Genomic DNA, 23,284 nt, shown 5'->3' with positions numbered 1-23,284 from the left:
AAACAAGTGGGTATTTAAACAGATATTTTCTCCAGGATGGAGGAGGGCCACTGCAAGAGAGCCTTCTGGGCTACAACTTTTTATTGGAAGTAAAGCTTTCTGGAATCAGTATAACTTCAGGTAAAGTGCATATATGATTAGGGTGAAATTCACTTATCCTGCTCAGAGCCTTAGACAATGGAAGTACATTATGTCAGTGGAGAGGGCACCCTCACCCCACCCAGGAGAACAGGGCTGCAATAGTGTTCCCATCTCACCTTATGGACCATTATTTTAGCCTACACGCTGCTGAAAGAGTGCCTGCAGCTCCTTCACATCACTTTGGGTGTTACGGACAATGGATCCCTACCCTACCTCCCCCAACACTGTCATCCTGTGTGAGGCTGGCACAGAAACCTACTCCACAGCACCACTATGCAGCCACTTTACTCATGGCTTTCTCACACACAGTCCACCTCCCCACTTCCAAACACATAAACAAAGGGCTGAAGTAGCACAGAGGACCTTGTGTGAGCCTGTCACACTTGAATGGATTTCTCTTTAACATGGTGAATAATAAAAATCCCAATCACAGGAAGTTTGATGTTTTCTGTAACATTTGTTGAATACACATATCAAAAATATAGACCCAAAACCCATAGAGAGAAATCAGTCTTTCCAGGTTCATCACCAATTAGACACAGGGTCAGATAAATAGTATAATATTCCTAGAAGTATATTGTCAGGAGTGATGTTTTCATTAGAAATTTGTCTTTTCAGTACAATGTACAATATCTGAATGGTGTCTTTGACATTTAAATGAACTAACATATTAGATCAGTCTTTCCTGTGGGAAAGTCTAATTTTAGTAAGTTAGGTCAGAATGACTAGTGTCTAAATGCTATGAATCTCAAACTAAACCCATTTTTTGCCTTAGTAAAAGCATTTGAACACAACTGTGCACACAGGCAGCTTTCCCACACATCATGTTTTCCTACATTTTACAAGCAGGGGTTCAGAACATTTGGGTTTTCAAAGCAAAAAGGCCATGTTTCTGTGACTTCTTAGTTAAACAAACAAGTTCATGCTGAAAACTATGCAATGATATAATTCCGTATACCTGGCTGTAAAGTTCTACTGATGATTCTCCTTTAAGCTGATGGCCTGTGAGGTATGTATTGTGTGAAGACTCAATGTAATAATATGACAGTGGTAGTTGTAACTCTTCAATATTCTCTTGTGACTCGTCATTTTTTGAGGCAAAATTGTCTTTGTCCATCAAAAACCTAAAGGTGCAGAAATAATAGTTTGTGACGAATATTTAGCAAAATGCACACAAATAACATCACGTGTTAACGTCATACGTGGCTAATTACCTTGCAAATCCTTCAAATGACAGTAGCCCCTGCTGGCACATATGGACGCTGGGTTCAAATTTCTGTAAGAAACAGTAAGAGAATAACATTATTTTGATCAAAAGAAATATGTATCACATGCTTTAGGTAAAAGGCTTTAATGCATTTTTTACAGTGTAATTTGTACATCAAACTAATGAGCTGGCATTTGAAAACTGTATGCAGTCTGAATATCATTCAGAAGTGTCTTCACTATATTGATAATAGTTATAGGAGTTAGCAAAGTCACTAAATATATAAAATTAATAATATTGCAGAGCTTACAAATGTAGAATGTTGATCTAGATTATTATTTAAAATCATGCATGTTCTTATTCTTATATATAATACTCAGTGCCATCATCTAAAAGGAAATAACTATTTGTATTTATTTACCAGTGTTCAACAACACATCAACTTGTATAAAAAACATATAGAATAATGAAGAGTCATTCTGAAGTTCACTAGACATCCTGATTTTTTAACCTTGCTGTAAATGTACCGTATATTGCACATACTTGCCTAACATCTGAACTGTTCAAAATGTTTTGACAGTTTTGTTAAACCCTGTAGAGTACGGACTTAATTTTGGATTACATTAGACAAAAATAAAAAGGACTCAAAATTTACATTATGGTAGCTAGACATTCAATTTTTATAACACAATGGATACAAAACTCAACTTGGATCATTCTGTCCATATTCAATGGAGGTACGACACATTATAGAAATGAAACATTGATCTCATGGAATAGGACTATTGGGTACACTGTGTTTAGAGAAGTTTCATGCAAACTGAGGGAACAGAATTGGCAGTGGTTCCACAGGAGGAAATCCAATCTCCATATAGGTGATACAGTAGGTACAGTTCTGGAGACTGGCCAGAGAAAGAACACGTGCAGGAAAAAAAAATGGAGGAAACAAAACCCCTATAGAATGAATAGATGCATTGCAAAATGTTTATATTACAGACCTGGATAATACTGAGGATTTCATCGTAGGTGCAGTGTTCACCTTGGCAATTCACTAAGAAGTCATTGAGTTGCTGGATGCCCACTCCAAATATTCCCAGTGATGTGCTTTCTACTCCAGTACCATTAGTTACAATGCTAGCAGCAGCAATGGCATCAGATATCTGTCTCTGGTTTTCTGATAGTTGCTGTCTACTATTAATGAACAAACCCAGATCTGATACGTTCCTGGTCAATAAATCTAAGAGATAAATATGAACATAAATATTTGAGGAGTTTCATTTTATCACCTGGAGATAAATTAGGCGAGTACTATTCTATTATTCATACCACACTGAATTATTCAAAGGAATTAAAATTGTATTCACTGGAAAAAATCAATTTTCAATAACTATGGATCAAATCCTGAAATTCTTAGCCAAGACTTAGTCAGGCAAGATTCCTATTTACATCAGTGGAACTCTTTCTTTATTGAGAGTTGAGTGAGTTCTTCAGGATTTGGCTCTATATTACTGACTTGACCATACATGAAGTTTTCATTCTGAGACATGTATTCCACACACACACAATATATATATATACACACACCTCTACCCGATATAACGCAACCCAATATAACACGAATTCGGATATAATGCGGTAAAGCAGCGCTCCGGGGGGGCGGGGCTGTGCGCTCTGACGGATCAAAGCAAGTTCAATATAACGCGGTTTCACCTATAATGCGGTAAGATTTTTTGGCTTGCAAGGACAGCGTTATATCAGGGTAGAGGGGTGTGTGTGTGTGTGTGTGTGTGTGTGTGTGTGTGTGTGTGTATATATATATATAAAATGCACTTTTGATAAATCTTATGTGAAATAAAACTTGCTGAATGTGTTAAACTTCTTAAACCTCTTAAAATTAGTTAAGCCAGTTGTGTATGGATGGAATGTGATGAACTGTTATTATGGAGCTGTGGTAGTGACCCTTTAGTTAAGGTTCTAACTCACTGTCAATTGTCAGCCTGATTCTGCCCCCCACTTCAACAGGATTTTTTTAAAATGCCAATAATTAAAATAGTTCAGTTCTCTAAAGTGTTATTTTCTTGCTGAAATTAAATTTAACAAACCTAAATCAGGTTGGAGTCCACTGGTGTTCTCATCAATTTTCAGATTAGTATAAAGTGGAGTAGAATCAGAACCTGATCGACTGCAGGGTACAGCATAGACATCAAAGAGGTCTTTAAGATCCTTGCGGCTTCGAACACTAGGATACAGGAAGAATATTCACTTTGTGCTTTTTTTCTTAAAATAGATTTTTACTAACTTTGATGTGATGAATGTGATTAGTCAAATAGATTTTACCTGAAAGACTTGAAGAGCTCTACAAACTCAACAAAACTCATATTACTATCGGAAACCATAAAGGTCTGAAACCCCTTCAATCCTCCTTTGACTCGGCCATGCCAGCTACTGCTGCTCCAAGTACTAAAACAAAATGAGATTATTGTTATTTTCTTATATTTAACTTCCACAGATTGTGAAATATTAGGCAGCATTGCACTAAAGGTCTATTCTAGGTTTTCTTTAATATATTTATTATCAATATTTGAAAGAAGGAAACAAAACAATACTTCTTAGTGGATGCAATCAGAGTTTGTACTTTGATTCTGTATTTCATACTGGCCACTCATTCCCCTAAAGACCACTGCAAACTTTGCCAAAGCAAATAAAGAAATTCTATTGAAAACTTTCCATGCATAGAAGAATCTAATTTAAATAGGCACAAACCGAGTTTTATTTTTTTTCACTTAACAAAATAATCCTACTATTGCTATAGCGTGAAGCCTAAAAGAAATATGTCCTGCTGTTTAGGAGGATCACAAGAAGTTTGCTTTTAGTATTTTACCAGCAAGACAATTAAAATGGGAAGCATGCTGGAAACTTACAGAATTCCTTAAGGTATAATGCTAGCATAATAAATAAATTATTCTTTCTGGATTATATGCAGGAAATAAATGTGTCACATTTGGACATCTCCAACAGCTGGGCGCATCGGTGAGGCAGAGAGATGCCCAGTAGGGGGCTCCCTGCCTGCCGATTCCAGCAGGTGACACAGACTTTAGCCCCCCCCCCCCCATATTTCCCCGGTCACATGGAATGGAGGGAACAGGGATGGAGCCAGTCCCCAGAAGCAGCCTGGGCTTCCCAAGAAACAGCCAGGAATATCAGCAGTGGCACAGAGAGAAACTAAGCCATGGCGGCCCCACTTTTCCATTCAGGCCTGGTCTCTTGTAAGGAAGAATTACCATTTGGGGCACCCTCCTCCTCAAATTTATTTAGCGTATGCATAGTCATCTAGCCAAGCAATGGCATATTCAGTGGCATGATGCAGTTCTTCTAGGCCACCGCTGAACCTAGTCAGCAGGCATTCATCGACAATGTGCATCATCGTCTGTGTTGCGCCACAGCTGCACAAAGGGCTGTCACGAAAGCCCCAGCGATACTGGTTAGCTGTGCAAAGACCTTGCCCAGTCCAGAACCTGTTCAACAGGGACCACTGGTGACAGGGCAGGTCAAACCCAAGCAGGCAAATTGTGGGGTCGGTGACGAGGGACTGGTTGGGGATTATAACAGATATCCATTCCTCTCGCCAGAGTGTTTCCGCCCTAACATCCTGGCGTGGCAGATGAGACCATAATGGGAGACTTGACGGCAAACATGCAGCTGGTGGTTTAAAAAGGTCATTGTGCAGCGGCAGGCTTGAGTTGGCGCGTACTTTTTCCAGTAACTTGCCAGTGGCAACCTCTCGTCTGATTTGAGGAGGAGCAATATTGCTCAGAACTGGAAGCCATGGGAGTGGAGTCGGACGCAGGGTGCCGGAGATGATACGCATGGTGGCATATAACTGTGTATCCACCAGTTTGGTGTGTGATGATCAACTCCAAACAGGTGCTCAGTACTCCGCCACCGAATATGAGGTAGCAAGAGCTCACGTCTGCAAAGTTGGAGCACGAGCACCCCATGAACCTGCCAGTTTGCTAAGAAGATTGTTGCGCGTCTTAACTTTAGCTGCTGTCTTCTTCAGGTGGGCATGGTAACTCAGTGTGTGGTCTAAGGTCACACCTAGATAGACCGGTTCTACTTCATGCTTCACCTTCTGACCATTCAAATAAACACTCAGTTCTTGGGTTGCACTGGCGTGATGAAGATGGAACAAACTGGAGACTGTTTTTATGACGCTTGGCTGCAGGCGCCAAATCTTACAATAGCCAGCTAACTTTATCATGTCCTGATTTAAGGTGCATCAAGCTCGTGAAACGTCTGGGCCTTGGTACCACAACAGAACAAGGTATCACAGGCTTCCCTCCTTCACCCACATGGATTAAGGGAAGGGAAAGCAGAGTAAACCTCCTGAGTGTGAATTGAGGAATGTTCACAGTACTAAAAATAAGTGGTTGCTTAGGTGTAAGTGATCGTGACTTGATTACTTTTTATTAAGTCCAAACAGAAACAAAACCAATAATATATATACCTGGTGCTTTAAAAAGGCCAATTTCACAAGCTGAAAACAATTATGAACCAAATAGGCTGTGAGAAAGAATTTAAACAGAAAAATGTGAAAGAGAATTGAGAACTGTTTAAGAACATGTTACTAGATGCCTAAAACCCAGAGTCTAACAATTGAGAAAGGCGGCTACATTGGTTAAAAACAACCTGGCTCAGAGGGGATTTGAAAACAGCTATACAATAATAATAATAATAATAATAATAATAATAATAAAATAATAATAAAAAAACCCCACCCCAATATATAACAAATGGAAAAAAGGAGAAGCTGTTAGCACTTTATCAGTTTTCTTCAACTCCTAACTTTTAATTTGTATTAAGGAAGCAAAAGGACATAAGGAGAAATCTGTGGTCAAAAGTGTTAAAAAAGGCAGAGGTGTTCAATAAATATTTCTGTTCTGTATTTGTGAAAAATTTACATGATGTATTGATATCATATGATGATGATGAAATTCTTTCCATTCCAACTCAAGAGGATGTTGAACAGCAACTACTAAAGTTAGATATTTTTAACTCAGCTGGTCCACATAACTTAAATCCATGAGTTTTTAAAGAGATGTCCAAGAAGTTCTCTGAAAAGTTACTGATGATTTTCAATAAGTCTTGGAACACTGGGGAAGTTCCAGAGGACTGGCAGAAAATTAACGTTGTTCCAATATTTTAAAAGTGTAAACAGGGTTACCTGGATAAATATAGGCCTGTCACCTTGACATCAATCCTGGGCAAAATTATGGAATGGTTAAAAGTGAATGAATGAATAAAAATTAAAAGAGGATAATATAATTAATGCCAATTAACATGTGCTATGGAAAATATAAGTTGTCAAACTAACTAGATATTTCTTTTTGATGAGCTTACAAGTTTGTAGTTGTAGTTTGTGTTGTAGTATAAATAATAATATTAACTTGTACTAGAGAACTTCTGGGCTTTTATACACCTAGAAAAAGCATACAATAAAGTGGATAAAAGGATGTTCTCACCAGGGCTGAAGAAACATGGAGTGTCTGAGGATTTAATAACTATGGTGAATGCCCTATATAGATCACCTAAAACAGTGATGTAAATATGTTTTGGAATGACAAGTCCTTCTGAAGTGCAAATCGTACTGCACCAGGGGTCATCCCTACGTCTGCTGTTGTTTATCATATTGCTGGACTATGTCAGCAGGAAGATCCCAATCGGAAAAGGTGAGAAGTTGCTATATGTAGACGACACAGTAATAAGGGCATCCTCAAAAGAAGATCTACAGGAAATAGTAAGCCAGTAGTCTGACCAACTAAACTGGCATAAGATGAAAATGAGCATGACTAAGATTGTGGTCATCTGGGTGCCACAGGGAAACTGGACACAGAGGCTACATCTACACTACGGGGGGGGGTCGATTTAAGATACGCAAATTCAGCTACGCGAATAGCGTAGCTGAATTCGACGTATCGCAGCCGACTTACCCCGCTGTGAGGACGGCGGCAAAATCGACCTCCGTGGCTTCCCGTCGACGGCTCTTACTCCCACCTTCGCTGGTGGAGTAAGAGCGTCGATTCGGGGATCGATTGTCGCGTCCTGACGGGACGCGATAAATCGATCCCCGAGAGGTCGATTTCTACCCGCCGATTCAGGCGGGTAGTGTAGACGAGGCCAGAGATTAATGGAGTGAAACTAAACCAGACTGACCAGTTCAAGTACTTTGGAAGATGGCAAGCTTGAACATGATATACAGTCGAGACTGGGGAGTTCTGGAAGAATGTGGAATAACACCTCAGGGGCAATGTATGATAAGCATATGCCACTGAGACTGAAAGCACAACTAAACAGAACAATGGTGTACCCCACAATGCTGCTTGGTGAGAAGCATGTGCTACAAAGAGATGGCAGGTTCGAAATGCCTACAAGTGTTTGAGATGAGATGTCTTCATGCCATAAGATGAATTACATGAATAGAGAGATTCTGAAATGAAAGTATTAGGATGGAAGTCAATGTTCATGATGTGGCTGACAAAATCCAGGAAGCACAACTTCACTGGTTTGGACACATGCAGAGGATGAATGAAGGGGACCTGGTGAAAATAGCATGGCAGAAGAAGGTGGTAGGAAACAGACCCTGAGGAAAACTGAGGAAGCGTAGATGGATTGCACCAAACATGGTAAGCAGGTGAACTGTAGTGCCACCTCAGACAGATGAAGGTGACTGATGCTGGCATGATGACCTGAGCCCAGCTGATGGGATAAGAGGAAGATGAAGAAGAACTAACAACTTATACTGGATTATTTTTATTTTATTTCTCTATGTTCTAAGTTTCTGGCTCACAATATATGCCCTAGGGACAAAAGAGAACAGTCAGCCATGGTCCAAGCAGGTGCAGCTCCAATGAAATCAATGATGTTGTGCCTACCTATACACAATCTTAATTTGGCCCATTGCATGGCTATTTGCTATGTATCTGACTCAACACTCCAAAGTTTCCCAGTTTATACCTTTGAAACTATCTAGTCCATCATAGAATTGCAGATGTCCATAGGAACTGAGGGCACTCAGGACCTTGCAGAATCAAGCCCTAAAAGACTTTTGCTATGAGGGTATAAAATATATTTGCTCAGATTCCCCTTAATTTACCCAAGCTGAGTCAAGGGGCGTTGCACAGGTGCAAGTGAAAGCAGAATTTGGCCTAATATGCCTCCAAAAAACCTACCCACCTGCTTTGGTTAGTAATTTTCATTTTGTTTGGCATTACTATGCCAAGTACATCATGGCATGTAATGTGTTGATTAATATCTCTCATAACATTTTTGCGAGACAATGAAAATAACTAAGAATAACACAGAAAAAGTCTCCAGGCTCCAGAACATAGAATGAAATATGTAATCTAGAATGGAACATCAATGGGAATTAAGGCTGCTCAGCACTCCAAGGGACTGGGGCCCTAAATAGCTATTTCTCTCATAATACTTTCTTGGAAAGTACCTATGATGGAGAAACTTATTCTTTAAAATGTAGAACAATAATACTTAATAGCAGGTCCTCCTTACACTATTTCCTTTTGTTTTAAACAAAACTATTTTAAACTAAACTATTTTGAACTTTCAGCCTGAATGAAGACATCAAAATAACCAATTGATTAGGTACTGTTATTTGTGATGCTAATGTTAAATACTGAACAGAAATAAACGTAAAACTAGAGGTCTATATCCTCCATCTTAAAAATTTGGATATCTTCATGTGTGGTGCTGGCAGCAAAATTTTTAGGCTCATAGTAACTGTGAGCATAACATGATATTTACTGTACTTCAGAGGAAAAACCCCAAATGAAGCTGGATACAATCTTCTAGGCTACACCTTATTGTGATTTTGTCATTTCTAGTCATATTGTATAATGATGTATACTGCATATGTCTATTTCCCTTAGCATGTGAAATGCATCCATGTATATGGAAGCTGGAAAACATTTCAGAACTAGTAAGGGTGCTAAAGGACAAAAGTAAGATCCTCACCCCTGCTCTGGTCCCTTTATGGTAGGCAAAAGAGCCGGAACAGGGTAAAGGAGTCCTAAAAGCCCTTGTTCGGCCTGTGGGGAGATATCCCTAATGCAGATACTGCATAAAATAGACAGAAGGCTCCCTCCCAAGGACCCCCTCATAACCTCGGGAATAAATGGCATGCTGGGGACGGGCATGGTAGGGGAGGTGTCTGTGTGTCAGGGCAGAGCTCTAGCAAACAGCACTGTGGAGAGTCTAGATTGCTTTGCAACCCACAGAGCAGCCAAGGGAAAAGCCGCCATAACTTAGACAGGACCCCAGGGCTGTCTAAGCTACAATGGGGGTCTCTATAGCTCCTGCAGCAGACCAGGATCAGGAGGACCTAAAGCCACCATAACCACCCCCTTTCGAGCTGTGAGTTTTGTGCTGAGCCTCAGGGTATGTCCGCCAGCAATTTAAGCCTGGGTCTGAGTCCAGGGTCAAGCAAAACTCCCCATGCATCCACACAGCAAATATGCTAACCTAGGTCTCAGAACGAGGACCCCAGGACGCTGCAGGGTCTGAGCCCATGTTAAGCTGGGACCTAGGATCTGAGCCCTACTGCTTTTCTGTAAGCAAATGGCCCTGGCATGACTTGGGTCCTGGAAGTCCTCCAGATGTATCCCAGAGTTCCTGCTCTCAGAGGCGCAGTGCTGCAAGCAGCCAGCACAGCATCTGGAAGTTCCATTACTGCCTGATTGAGCGCACTCCCTATTCCTGTGCAGAGCTTGCCCAGAACAGGGCACAAAGGTGACAGGCAGGAAGCGGCTCCTGGCCACCAGGATGGTGGGGATCATCCCTTCTGCAGCCGGGCTGAGCTTGGAGCTCTACCACTCCCCATCCCAGCAGGGCAACCACTTGGTCTTTGCTCTGCTCTCTGGCCTGTGTTTCTGGGCACCCCCCACCCTCCCTTGGGCTACTTGTGCAAGGGCACCCGGGTTGTGTGCGCTGTCAGGGCGGTAAGTGGGAGCCAGCCCCAAAACTTCCCTGCAGCCCTCACATGGTGGCAGCGGTGGCAGCTCCAGCTCCTCTTCACTGCGGCAAAGTTTTGGGGCTGGCTCCCACTTGCTGCCTACAGTGCACACAGGGCGACCCTGCACATGCAGCCCCAGGGGGGCCCAGGTGCAAGGGCCAGAGAGCGGAGTGGGGACCAAGCAGCTGCCCTGCAGGGAGGGGAAGCAGCAGAGATTCCTGCTCAGCATGGCCAAAGGAGGGATGACCCCAGACACCCCAGCTGTTCCCCCTCCCTGCAGGGCAGCCGTTTGGTCCCTGCTCTGCTCTCTGGCCTCACTCCCCCGGTTCTGTGTGTGCAGGGGCACCTCGGCTGCATGTGCTGTCAGGGTGGTGAGTGGGAGCCAGCCCCAAGACTTCCCCGCAGCCTCCTGCAGCGGTGGCTCCAGGTCCTCCTCGCTGCTGTGCAGAGCTTGCCCAAAGCAGGGAGCAAAGCTGACAGGCAGCAGGCGACTTCCAGCCATCGGGATGTAAGGGGTCTGCTGCTCCACCTCCGTGCAAGGCAGCCACTTGGTGCCTGCTCTAGTCTCTGACCCTTGCTCCTGGGGCCCTCCTGCCCACCCTGGGGCTGTGTGTGCAGGGGCACATGGGAAGCGTGCACTGTGAGGACAGCAAGTGGGAGCCAGCCCCAAAAGTTTTCTGCAATCTCCTAGGGATCCTTTATCCCTGCCTCCCTCAGTGTGGCAGGGGCAGGGATAAAGGATCCTCAAGACATACTATCTTTGACTGAAGCAAAAAAGGAATCCAGTTTAAATGAGAAAAAGGAATTAAAAGGATGTTGATGGCATTTTGCCAGCTGGGTAGTAACATCTGATGTTTCAGTGGCAGCTAATCCTGCTCTGAGATGGATTAATTTTAAGGTTTAAAATATACTTGCCATGGTCCACACAGAGCCAGGATTTTGGCACTCATGAAGCAGATAGGAGGAGGACTAGGAAATGGGACTGAGTGACTCAGTTACATGACTTTTCCATATCCACTTGGGTCACTGTGGCTTTGATACTTTATTTGAAAAAAACAACAACCCAGCTTTTATATCCATGCTAATTTTCTGTTTAATACTTTTGAATCAACCCTCCAACCCAACCAACCCTTCCCCCAAGCGCTCTGGCCAAGTACTAAGAATACTGGACAGCAAAAAGTAAAGTAAGAATACTATTCAGAGAAATGCAAGGTTTTCTTTAGCCAAGGAGAGTGAGCTATTGGAGATGGTTCTCAACCCCACAGAGATAATACACAGGATCAAATCCTGCTTGCCTTATTCATATGAATATTTCTATTGAAGGCTATAAGACTTGTATCTGGGCAAGGACTGAAACCAGGACGCCAGCATTTGACCCTATACAAAGATAAGGGATCCGCACGGGGTGGTGGAGCACACTGCACCCAAGCCCTGAGGATGCACTTCACTGCTCTGCAGCCGGCAGCTGGGGTGTATGTGTATTTTTCCTCTGAAACCTACATCTTTATGTCAAACTTCAAAACAAACAGACAAAAATAAAAAATAAAAAACAGACAAAAACATCATCATGGAACATCCCATTTAAAAAAATTTAAATTGCAAAGTTTCATTTTAATAGTTTGACAGCCCTGGACACTGATGTCTTAATTATCCTAAGAACAGGTGCACATGGGCATTTTCCCACCAATGTGACTCAGTCTAGAGGCGGAGAGCCAACTCTCAGATTAGATGGTAGTTCAGTATAAACCCTTCTCAAACTGCAGTCATTCTCCTGAGACAGCCACCAAAGGAGCTAGTTATGCAATTTATGTACTCGTGCGCACATTATGGGCATCTGAGTCCCATCAATAGTACTGCCAGTTAGGAAACAGGGTGGGCAGTAGAGTTTTCCCACAGTGCATCATGTTCTTAGGGCTAGAGTATCAGCATGGGGGGGGGCAGGGGCAGTAAGCACTTTGGGATATGTTTACTTTGACTTGGGTCTGTGCACTGCAGTGTGGATGCCAGAACCCTAGATTCGATCATGGGTCAGGAAATTCTTAACCTAGGGTTAAAATGCAATGTAGATGCTCAAGCCCAGGGTTCCCTGACATGGGTCAGCTGACTTGAGTCTCGCTAATCATTGACTTACACAGCTGTGTAGACATAGCTTTAGAGGCACAGCACAGAATCTCATCCAAAATCTTGAGAAGTGTGAACACATACTTGAGTACCCATACCTCTCACTAAAGTCAGCGGGAGTTATGGGCCCTCAGGATTTAACCCAAAATGAGTATGGAATTGTGGAATGCTACAATACAGTCAACAGATTTTTCTTGCCTGTGGCAAATTAATGGCACATTGAAATATTACAAAGTTCTAGGTGCTCTACATATAGGAAACATCAATTATTTTGGCAAATGAAATTAAACATAACGTAGATTTTCAAAATTGGGAAGCAACTGCTGTGGCATCAATTTGTGATGCTTTTTCAATGTACTGTGAACTCAATTTGTTATAGCCTTTTTGAAAAATATAACATGAAAGCCATATAGTAGAGATAAATCTTATTGTGATGTATACACCCATTGGTCCTACATGATGGAGTGCAGAACTGCACACACACTGTATGTAAAGAGAACAAAAAAGTCTTAGAAAGTGACTTTCAAGGCAAAAGCAGACAGTTTTGCACTACAGATATCAGCAATGATCTTTTCATGTTGTTTACTGTTGTCTTTCCCTCCTTCCTTATCGTCCCTACCCGCACTATTCATTGTGTTATCTGTCTCATTTAGACTGGAAGGTCCCTATGGCATAATAAAATAAATCATAAATAATAATAATGAATTAACACATGGTAGCACACCATGGCACTGCACAGTCAAAAACATGACCTTCTGCACTGAATATAGAACTAAAAAGTACTGCAGGTAAAAAGAGGAGGGAAGTGTGTGGGAAAGGGAAGGTTCCCAAAAATATCCCTATTATTTCCTGGCAAAACAGGGCAACTTCCACCAGAAATTCTAGTGGAGGTTTATGCTCCTTGAGGTTGAACTAACTTGTGCAAAGCACCTATGCAACTCAGTTTACACAGCTGAAATACTTCAGTTAATGACCGTTACACACATGGAGCATCTGTGACCAAAATCTGTGCAGATGATCTCTGGACTATCCAAGAACTGGAAAAGGTAAGCTCCATACTTATGTATATCTAGGACAGCACTTCAATCATAACTTATAATGTTAATAATTAGATTTTTAAAAAGTACTGATTTTGTCCCTACCTAGCCTGACTCTTGCTTGAAGATGACATTACAGGAGAGGAGACTGGTCTGATTGGTGCAGATGCCCCAGGTGCTAAGCTAGGAGATCCAGATGCAGTCAGAGAATGAGCTCTTCTAGATGGCAGAGTGTTAGAGGCAGAGGCGTTAATCACAATATTCTGATCTATGAAAGAAAACAAAATTTTGCATCACTAGCATCATTTCTACACAACACTCACATACTATCACTGAATAAAACTGAGTAAAACCCCAAAGAGTTTCTAAATTTGTTTTGTACCATTCAAAAACATATATTGAACAGTATTTTATGAATATTAGGTTTTGTTAGCACTATACAATTAATAATTATAGTATTTATTATTTAAAATTCATTGAAAAAGCAATCACAGAAAAAAACCCGTTACCTACTTTTTGTAACTTGTTCTTCGAGATGTGTTGCTCATGTCGATTCCATTCTAGATGACTCACAAGCAGTATCCATGGAAGTGGGCTTGGAGTTCACGGTTGTGCATCTTGCAACACTGCTCTACGGAAGCCAGCATCGTCTCGGGCTTGCTGGGTAAGCACATAATGAGTTGTAAACATGTGGATAGACGACCAGGTAGCGGCCCTGCAGATATCTTGAATAGGCACCTGGGCTAGGAAGGCCGCCAATGAAGCCTGCACCCTAGTTGAGTGGGCAGTCACAGTCGCCAGTGAAGGCACTTTCGCCACCTCGCAGCAGTAATGGATGCAGGCTGTGATCCAGGATGAAATCCTCTGAGCAGACACTGGGCGACCTTTCATCTATCTGCCACCACAACGAACAACTGCATTGACTTGTGACTGGCTGAGTCCTGACCATGTAGAAGGCAAGCACCCTCCTGACGTCCAGAGCGTGCAATTTGCGCTCCTCTTCTTATTTATGAGGCTTCGGAAAGAAGACAGGTAAGTATATGTACTGGCTGGTATGAAACTGTGAAACTGCCTTGGGCAGGAGCGCTGGATGCAGCCGCAGCTGGACCTTGTCCTTGTAGAACACCGTATACAGCAGTTCTGAAATAAGCACCCTGATCTCAGAGATCCTGCGGGCAGATGTTATCGCAACCAGGAACGAAACCTTCAAGGAGAGAAGTAGAGCAGGAAGCCAGAGGCTCGAAGGGGGACCATGAGCTGCGACAGCACAAGATTCAGGTCCCAGGGAGGATGTGCAGGTAAAGATGCTCCAGACCTTTCAAAAACCGGACCATCATGCCATGAGCAAAGACTGACCTGCCCTGGAGCGGAGGCCAAAATAGCGGCCAAGTGGACTTTGATTGATGATAACGGACAACCCTTGGAGCTTGAGGTGCAGAAGATAGCCCAGGACTGCCTGCAGTGAGGCCTGCTCAGCCTGGATACTGTGGTCCAAGGTCCAGCACGTGAACCTTTTCCACTTGGCCAGGTAGGTCCCTCTGGTGGAGGACTTTCTGCTACCCAACAAGACCTGTTGGATATTGGCCAAGATTTCCCGTTCTTCCGCATTTAACCATGCAGTAGCCATGCTGTCAGGTGCAGCGCTGCCGGGTTTGGGTGCAAAAGACTGCCATGGTTCTGGGACAGCAGGTCCTGCCAGAGAGGCAGCTACAGCGGGGCTGCCACTGAAAGGTCCAGCAGCGTGCCGAACCAGTGCTGTCGAGGCCACACAGGGGCTATCAGGATCACCTTTACCCTGTCCTGTTTGATCTTCATGAGGACTCTGTGGATTAACAGCACTGGTGAGAAGGCATACATCAGAGCCCTCAACCACGGGAGCAAAAAGGTGTCTGACAGGGAGCCCCTGTCCATTCCCCAGCTTGAGCAGAACACACAGCGTTTCCCGTTCTGATGGGACACAAACAAGTCCACATGGGGATTCCTCCGCCTCTGGAAGATTATACCACCTCTGGATGGAGTGATCACTTGTAGTGAGATGAGAAGATCCTGCTGAGGCGATCTGCTAACATGTTCCTGGCCTCGGGCAAATATGCGACTACCCAGATGGATGGCATGCTGCACAAAGAAGTCCCACAGGCGGAGAGTTTCTTGGCAAAGGGCCGACGACCTGACTCCGCCTTGCCTGTTGATGTAATACATTGCGGCAGTATTGTCCATCAGGACCTGCACCACCTTGCCTTTCAGGTGGGGCAGGAAAGCTTGGCAGGCCAGGGGAACCGCTTTGAGCTCCCTGATATTTCTGTGGAGGGCCAGATTGTCTCACAACCAGCGGCCTTGCGTGCTGAGCTCACCCAGGGGGGCTCACCAGCCCAGGTCCGAGGCACTGGAAACCAGGGTCAGTGATGGGGCCGGGGCCGCAAAGGGAACTCCCTCCAACACCAACTCGGGGCTCAACCACCAATCCAGGGATGACTGGATGTGAACCAGCACCCTGACTACGTGCCTCCAAAAGGAAGGTTCTGGCTCGTGTGGAGTCGAGAACCGCCCCAATGAACTCTATCCATTGCACCGGCCTTGAGGCCGATTTCTTTTCGTTTATCAACAGGCCCAGTTCACGGCAGGTGGAACGTACCAGATTGAGACTCATCTGCACCTGCTCCTGAGATCTGTCCTTGATGGCCAATCGTTGAGATACAGGTAGACCTGAACCCCTCAACCCCCTCAGGTAAGCGGCCACTAGTGTCATATATTTTGTGAATACCCTTGGGGCAGACAAGAGACCAAAGGGCAGCGCCATGAACTGGAAATGGCATCCACTCACTATAAAATGGAGGAATCGTCGATGATCTTGGAAGATGGAGATATGGAAATAAGCGTCCTTCAGATTGAGGGTGGCGTACCAGTCTCCCGGATCCAGGGAGGGGATGATGGAAGCCAGGGAGACCATGCAAAACTTCAACTTCTTGAGAGACTTGTTGAGACTCCGCAGGTCCAGAATGGGTCCCAGCCCCCCTTTTGCTTTTGGGATTAGGAAATAACGGGTGTAGAACCCTTTTCATCTCATGTCCCGAGAGACCTCTTCCACCCCCCCAGCTGCATGAGGTTTTCGACCTCTTGAACGAGAAGGTGCTTGTGAGAAGGTTCCCTGAAAAGGGACAGGGAAGGATTGGGGGCGGGGGGTGAGAATTGCAGGGTGTAGCCCTGAGATACAATCTCTAGCACCCAACGGTCCGAGGTGACCCACAACCAGACCAAACGGTAGGGACGAAGACGGTTGAGGAAATAATAAGGCGGATCTGGAGAGTTGACTGGGGCATGGCTCTCGAGCACACCCTCAAAATGAGAGCTTTTGGCCCCCGTCATGCTTTGCCAGGCTGGGTTGTGCAGGTGAGCGGGAGGAAGGAGGGCAGCGATGACTAAAACTCGTGTCTCTATCCCTTCTCCTTGCAGGCCCTTGTTGAGGCTGCCAAGGCCTTGGTGGCGGGGGTGGCCGGAACTGCTTCCTTGCCAACTGCGATGTATGCAGACTGAGCGAGCGAAGGGTGGCCCAAGTATCCTTCAGACTGTGTATCCTTGCATTGGTCTGCTCCACAAAAATACTGTTCCCATCAAAGGGAAGATCTTGGATCGAGATCTGCATTTCTGAGGACAGCCCAGCGGTCTGAAGCCAGGAGCTACGCCTCATGAACACTGCCAATATGACCACCCGAGCTGCCGAATTGGCCACGTCCCACACCATTTGGAGGGAACACCTAGCCGCTGCCGTACCCTCCTCCAGCAGGGCCACAAATTCCTGGGCTGAGTTCTGGGGCAGGGATTCCTTGAACTTACAGAGGGAGTTCCATAAGTTAAAGTTGTACCTTCCCAAGAGAGCCTGGTGGTTAGCCCCCCGGAACTGAAGACTGACTGTTGAATAAACCTTCCTTCCAAAAACGTCCAGCCTCTTGGCCTCCTTATTTTTGGGGGTCGAACTGGTTTGCCCCATCTGTCCTCCTCGTTGGCTGTAGAGATGACCAATGAGCCTGGAGGTGGGAGGGTATACAAATATTCAAAACCCATGGCTGGGACGAAATATTTTTTCTCTGCCTTCTTGGAGGAGGTAGGGCTGGAAGATGGAGTTTGCCAGAGGGCTTTGGCTATTTTTAAGACCCTATTGTGTACCGGCAGTGCGATATGGGTGGGGGTAAATGCTGAGAGTACATTAAACAGAGTGTCCGTCTGTTTGGCCACCTCCTCCACTTCCAAACCCAAGTTTGTGGCCACCTACGAAGCAGGGCCTGGTGTTCTTTAAAATCATCTGGTGGGCTGGCATGAGAGGGCCCCGTCACCACCTCATCTGGGGACGAGAACAACTGGGTCACCGGGGGAGGCCCTGGGGCATTATCCCCCACGGAAGAAGAGGGTTTCGGGGTGAGCGCTTGCTTCTCTACCCCAGCCTCCGAGTGCACCTTGCGCACTGAGCTTGGTGCCGCTGGTGCTGTTGGTTGCTGCTCTGAGGCAGCGGCTGAAAAATGGAGCGAAGGAGGCATTGGCATCACAGGCATGCCCCACACGCTCCAGTAGGGTCACTGTGCTGGCCACTGGCCTTGCTGCCAAGATGGCATCGCAGAGATTGATGCAGCCTCAGGTGCCCAGTCATGCCAGTGTTGCCTTGGTGAAAGACTGAATTCCCTTTCTGTGCCGGGGGAATCACCTTCCAGTGACCGTGGAGGGACTGTCAAAGCTTGCATCTGATAGCTAACTGTTGCCGCAGGAGACCGGTGTCTTGAGTAGGTGGATTGGTGCCGGGGGCAAGGGGATCAGTACCGCATCACAGATTTTTCCATGGTCTAGGAGACGGGATCTGCGCAGAGGAGACAGCTGGTGGGAGGATGATTGGTGCCTCTGGGTAACCCGTGTTGAGAGAGCGGAGACCGCGATCGCAGTGCCAGTGATCTAGGGTGTCCTGCAGAAGACGGAGACCTGGTGTGTGGAGACAGAAAGTGTTGTCTCAGCTCCGGAGACTGGCAACGTTCGCTTGCCCTTTGGGGGGTCTTTATGGCTGACTTGCCCATGTAGGGAGCCCTTGCCGTGTCCTGTGATGCACAGAGTGCCTGTAGCGCTGGTAGAGGCCTTTGCTCTCTAGGCACCGGGAGAGCCTGGGAAGGCGTCAGCCCTGCCACGAGTTTGAGTCCCCTACCATTCCTGGGAGTCAGTGGCGGATCCCTTGGGGGCTAGGGTGCCCCATCAGGGAGGCATCCCCACATGGCTCTGGTCTGGGCTGGCGGCCCGAACTGGGTCCTTTGCCCGATGCCCCTTGGCCCTTCTTGCTTGATGCTGAGGAGCTGCATTTCTTCGACGTCTTCTTAGGCACCAGCAATGGGGAGTGGTGCCAAGCAAAGCCCGGTGCCGGGTGTGTACAGCACGCCAAGGCCGGAGTGCTAGGAGTAGAGTCCAGCCAGGAAGGCTCAGAAGCCAGGCGGAGAGCAGCCTCCATGAGGAGGGCCCTCAAATGGATGTCTTGCTCTTTCTGAGTTCTGGGACAAAAGTTCTTACAGATCCGACACTTGTCCTTCACATGTGATTTCCTCAAGCACTTCGGGCAGCTGCTATGGGGGTCACTAACAGGCATACGCCTGTTGCAGACAGAGCAGGGCTTAAAACCCAGAGACCGGGGCATGCCCCGCCTGGGGCAAAGTCCCCACTGGGACTCTCTCTCTAACTATACTACTTAACAACTACTTACTAACTAACTACTGTAAACAAACTATTTACAAGGCTCTAAGGCTTGAAGTCCAAGGAGAAAGAATCACTAACCCTTGCTAGGCAAGGGAAAGGCGCTCTGACTAGCCACTACAGCCCCGGTAAGAAGGAACTGAGAGGGCATAGGGCTGTGGCACCTAATATACCGATGCATGAGCGCGGTGCCACAGCTGACCCCCTACGAATACCGCTAAGGCAAAAATCTCCAATGACTGCACGTGTGGGTGCGCACACACCTAGAATGGAATTGACATGAGCAAGTATTCAAAAAAGAACAGTACAAATTATTGTAAAAAGCGTACAGCATTTGCAGAAAATACCATCCTGACAACACTATCACACCACAAATGTGTGTGTCAGAGCTGTAACTTCCTATTAACAAACAAATAACTATTATTATTTTTGTATAGAATAAAGCCTATTGAAATTTTTGCCCACTGTAACATTTCACCCATCATTAGCTGTGTCAAAATTATCCAAAACAAAACATTAAAAGGGATCTAACTCCTGGACCTATTATATCTACCTGATTCTTCTTGTTCATCAATGTCTTGAGGATCAGAACCACTTCTATTACGATATTCTTTATAACTTTTTGTCTTACGAGTTGCCATCTCATCATCAGTAGCATCTCCACTTTCACCCTGGAAACAGTGAACATTGTCATAATCATCTTTAAAATGTTGTTTATTTTATCCTATATTATTTTTATGAATGACAAAAACTGGACATGAATCAGCTATTCTACATTAAACACTAAAGAAGACTGCTGTAAATGCTGATAGTTGCCATCATCACTCTAGATAGAAAAGAGGTAATTTAAATCTCATGAAAGTTACACAAAGGAGTGTGGAAACTTTGGCTGTCACCTCAGTGTGACATCACACAGAACGAGACAATAGCCTTGATTTTCTGGAGTGTTCTGGTTGTCTTTGTGCTATTCCACTGGCATAAAACAGTCCTAGAGCATGTGCATCTGGCCCCTTGAGGAATCCCCCTGACTACAGGAATCTTTGGGTAGCGTAGAGCCGCCATACCAGTCCCTACATGACCCCTCTCTTGGCCACTTGTGAAAAGGATGTATGTCCAGGCAAAAGAACATGTGGCCTGGGCAACTCCGGTGCTCAGCTGATCTCCGATTACTGGAACAGCTCAGAGGGGAGGTACCATATAAAGGTCTCAATCAGTCTGCACCCCATTGTTCTACATGCTGCCCCCCAAAATCCTGGGCCTCCCTGGTTGTGAGGAAAAATAAGCCACTCCTAAATAAATAATACGCCAGGGAACTGCCATTTCAATGAACATAGTTTCAAAGTTATAACAACTGTATTATTATATACTGATCTTTTCTCTGGTTCAGAAAACATGGTTAGCTATACAAAAACTGTATTATAAATAGCTTAAATTGGCTAGATCACAGGATTTGTACATTAATAACAAAATATTCTACCCTCATGAGTACTTTCTTCTTTTTCTTGGCTGTGCTTATTCCCAGAGTGTTGTTTCTCTGCACACTGGGTTTCTCAGTGCTTCTGGTCAGGGCCCCTGTGCTTGTGTTCCTTGCACTCCAGCGTCTGCCTCCAAACAGTTCAACAGCCTGAGCCAAAGTTGGGCCTTCAAACCTGCCATCCTCCTACAAAAATTCTCAGCATTACAAAAAAAGGACTAGGTACAGTACTGCAGAAAGACTCAAACATTTTCTGAAATAGTAGTGAAGATACCCATTATAAATCAGTGAAAAACTGAACATCAAAAGCAAGGCCAGTTTTACTTATAGTTAAAGTACTGCTGTTTGTTTTGTTGTTATTATTGGCAAAATGTTTTGCTTTTTGTTTTGTTTTTTTATCCCACCTTCCACTGCTCAAGATTTGAGCTCCTGTGTAGTTATGGGCATTGCTTCCCGTTTAATCAAATGCTAACTTCAAAGGCCCAATTAGCATACCAGTTTCACTTTTTATTTTATGATATATTAAGATCTGCCTAATTACAAAAGATCTGTTTAATACTTGATTTTAGTGTATCAAATAGCCTTTGATTAAATGCAATATTAAAGGCCAGATTCACTAGTTTTACGCTTGTGTCAATCTGCTGACTTCAGTGGAGTTATGCTGATGTAAAATTAATGTAATGGTGGAGAATCAGGTCTTGTATTTTTAACCTTAACCTGCCTAAAACAAATATGAATATGTATATTGTTGGTATCTTAGAAACTTTCACTTATTTATACACTAGATGATTACAATGTACCTTACCTGATAAAGGCAGACATACTGTTTCCGTAGCCACTGCAATCTCTGATCAGGAAATTTCCTCATTTTTCTTACAGCTTTTGTTAATTCCAGCAATCCATCATACAGCATTTTGGCAGTATATTTTGGAGCCACAAAGTGCAGCAACTTATTATCAGTAGTTTGAAGTCCATATAGTAGTGTTACTCCATTCTCTTCAAGGGACATACTACAAAGTTTATTTTGAACACACACAGTGTGCATATCAATGCCAGGGTGCCCCATGTACACAGCCTTTGCTGAAAACAAATCCAAGAAACCGTCCACCAGTCCATTCAATCCAGTACTGCCAAGAAACTGAAATTTACCAAGCTCAGCAGTGCTACCTAGCACACCCAGTTTTACTTTAGTATTTGCAGGGCAAGCTGTGGTGGGTTTTATCCATGTCAAAGTACTATTGTCAGGTTGAAGCTGAAGAAAACAGCGTGCTGAGAGATGCATCTCCTGGTCATAATGTATGACAGTTGCCCCTTGTAGCATGAACTGATGGACATCAGCTCTGATTGATAACACATACCAGGGAATGAGTTCTATTCCATGACTGTATGCCTTTTGCTGCTCTTCAGTTGTATTTGTGTCCCACTCTTTTGACTGCTCAGATATGTCACTTTCTGAATCTGAGAGATCTCCAATTATAAACCTGTATGTGAAGTAGGATACAACACTTACGTTATCCAGTATTTGGATATATACTGTATACATAGTGGACCGTCTGATATACATGTTTTCATTTACTCTATGCATGTTTAGCTACAATACTATCTTTAAAACCTGTTCCACTATAGTTTAAATTCAGCAGAAGATTAACATCATACTGTTTAGAGGTACGAGGACATCTATGCTTAAAGACTTTGACAGTATTGCATCATATAGAATGTACCTATATACTATTGTAATTTTGAACAAACTAATTAATTAACAGATATTGTTAGGATTGATATCACTGTATTAGAGACAGAGAAAAAAATGTATGATGACAATTTTTTCAGGTTTCCGCCCCAAACATCACATGTACAAAAATATAAATGCACATATAAAAAGTTATTAATAGTGAACAACTTTCACAGGGGATCTAAAACCAAAGTGATTCCAGGTTCTAAATGCAAACCATACAATAGCTTTGGCTGCAATATGTCCAAATCTCATTTGCGGACATTGGCAGCCCAGCCTAGTGGATTGAGGGCTAATTCCTGTATTATATTTCTACTCTTCAGAGATTCACTCTGTGGCCTTGAGCAAGTTAGTTACTCTCTCTGTTTTAGGCTACATCTACATTTAGGAGCTACAGGTGTGATTCCCAGCTCACTCAGACATACTTACACTAGCTCCCATCAAACTAGCAAACTGAAAATAGTAGTGTAGCTGGGGTAGCACAGGTTTGGGGCAAGCCATTCCAAGTACCATAGGGTTCAGGAGGGTTTGTACTCAGCACAGCTAGCCCACGCCACTACTCGCCGCTACATGTGCCACCCTGGCTACATCATTATTTTTAGTGTGCTGACTCAATGAGAGCTAGCATGAGTATGCATGCGTGAGGTGGGAAGCACACCCCTTGCTCATAGCATAGACATACCCTTAATGTTATCATCTATAAAATAGTGACGACAACAACACATACCTTGCTCAGAAGAGTGTTGTGAGAATTAATTAGTGAATATTTCTATTTTGAACATGTAAAATGTTACATAAGTAACATATCAATCACAATGTTTATAGCTACCAA

The 23,284-nt window shown here is 44.2% G+C and overlaps 1 protein-coding gene across 1 annotated transcript in view; it reads right to left on the bottom strand.

Moving 5' to 3' along the window:
- The window catches only part of PLCE1 (phospholipase C epsilon 1), a 288,279-nt gene that overhangs the window by 50,452 nt on the left and 214,543 nt on the right, over positions 1–23,284 (bottom strand). The window contains exons 7-15 of the mRNA XM_065407590.1: positions 21,526–22,201; positions 20,724–20,906; positions 19,800–19,917; positions 13,637–13,799; positions 3,686–3,808; positions 3,451–3,587; positions 2,347–2,585; positions 1,356–1,417; positions 1,100–1,265 (exon numbers count right to left, since the gene is read on the bottom strand). Coding sequence (XP_065263662.1) covers positions 1,100–1,265; positions 1,356–1,417; positions 2,347–2,585; positions 3,451–3,587; positions 3,686–3,808; positions 13,637–13,799; positions 19,800–19,917; positions 20,724–20,906; positions 21,526–22,201 — 1,867 coding nt within the window. The remainder of the gene's footprint in view (positions 1–1,099; positions 1,266–1,355; positions 1,418–2,346; positions 2,586–3,450; positions 3,588–3,685; positions 3,809–13,636; positions 13,800–19,799; positions 19,918–20,723; positions 20,907–21,525; positions 22,202–23,284) is intronic.

Source organism: Emys orbicularis, chromosome 7 (genome assembly GCF_028017835.1).
Source record: "Emys orbicularis isolate rEmyOrb1 chromosome 7, rEmyOrb1.hap1, whole genome shotgun sequence".
NCBI lineage: Eukaryota > Metazoa > Chordata > Testudines > Emydidae > Emys > Emys orbicularis.
The sequence above is the reverse complement of the archived record's forward strand: the minus strand, read 5'-3'. Positions and strand labels throughout refer to the sequence as shown.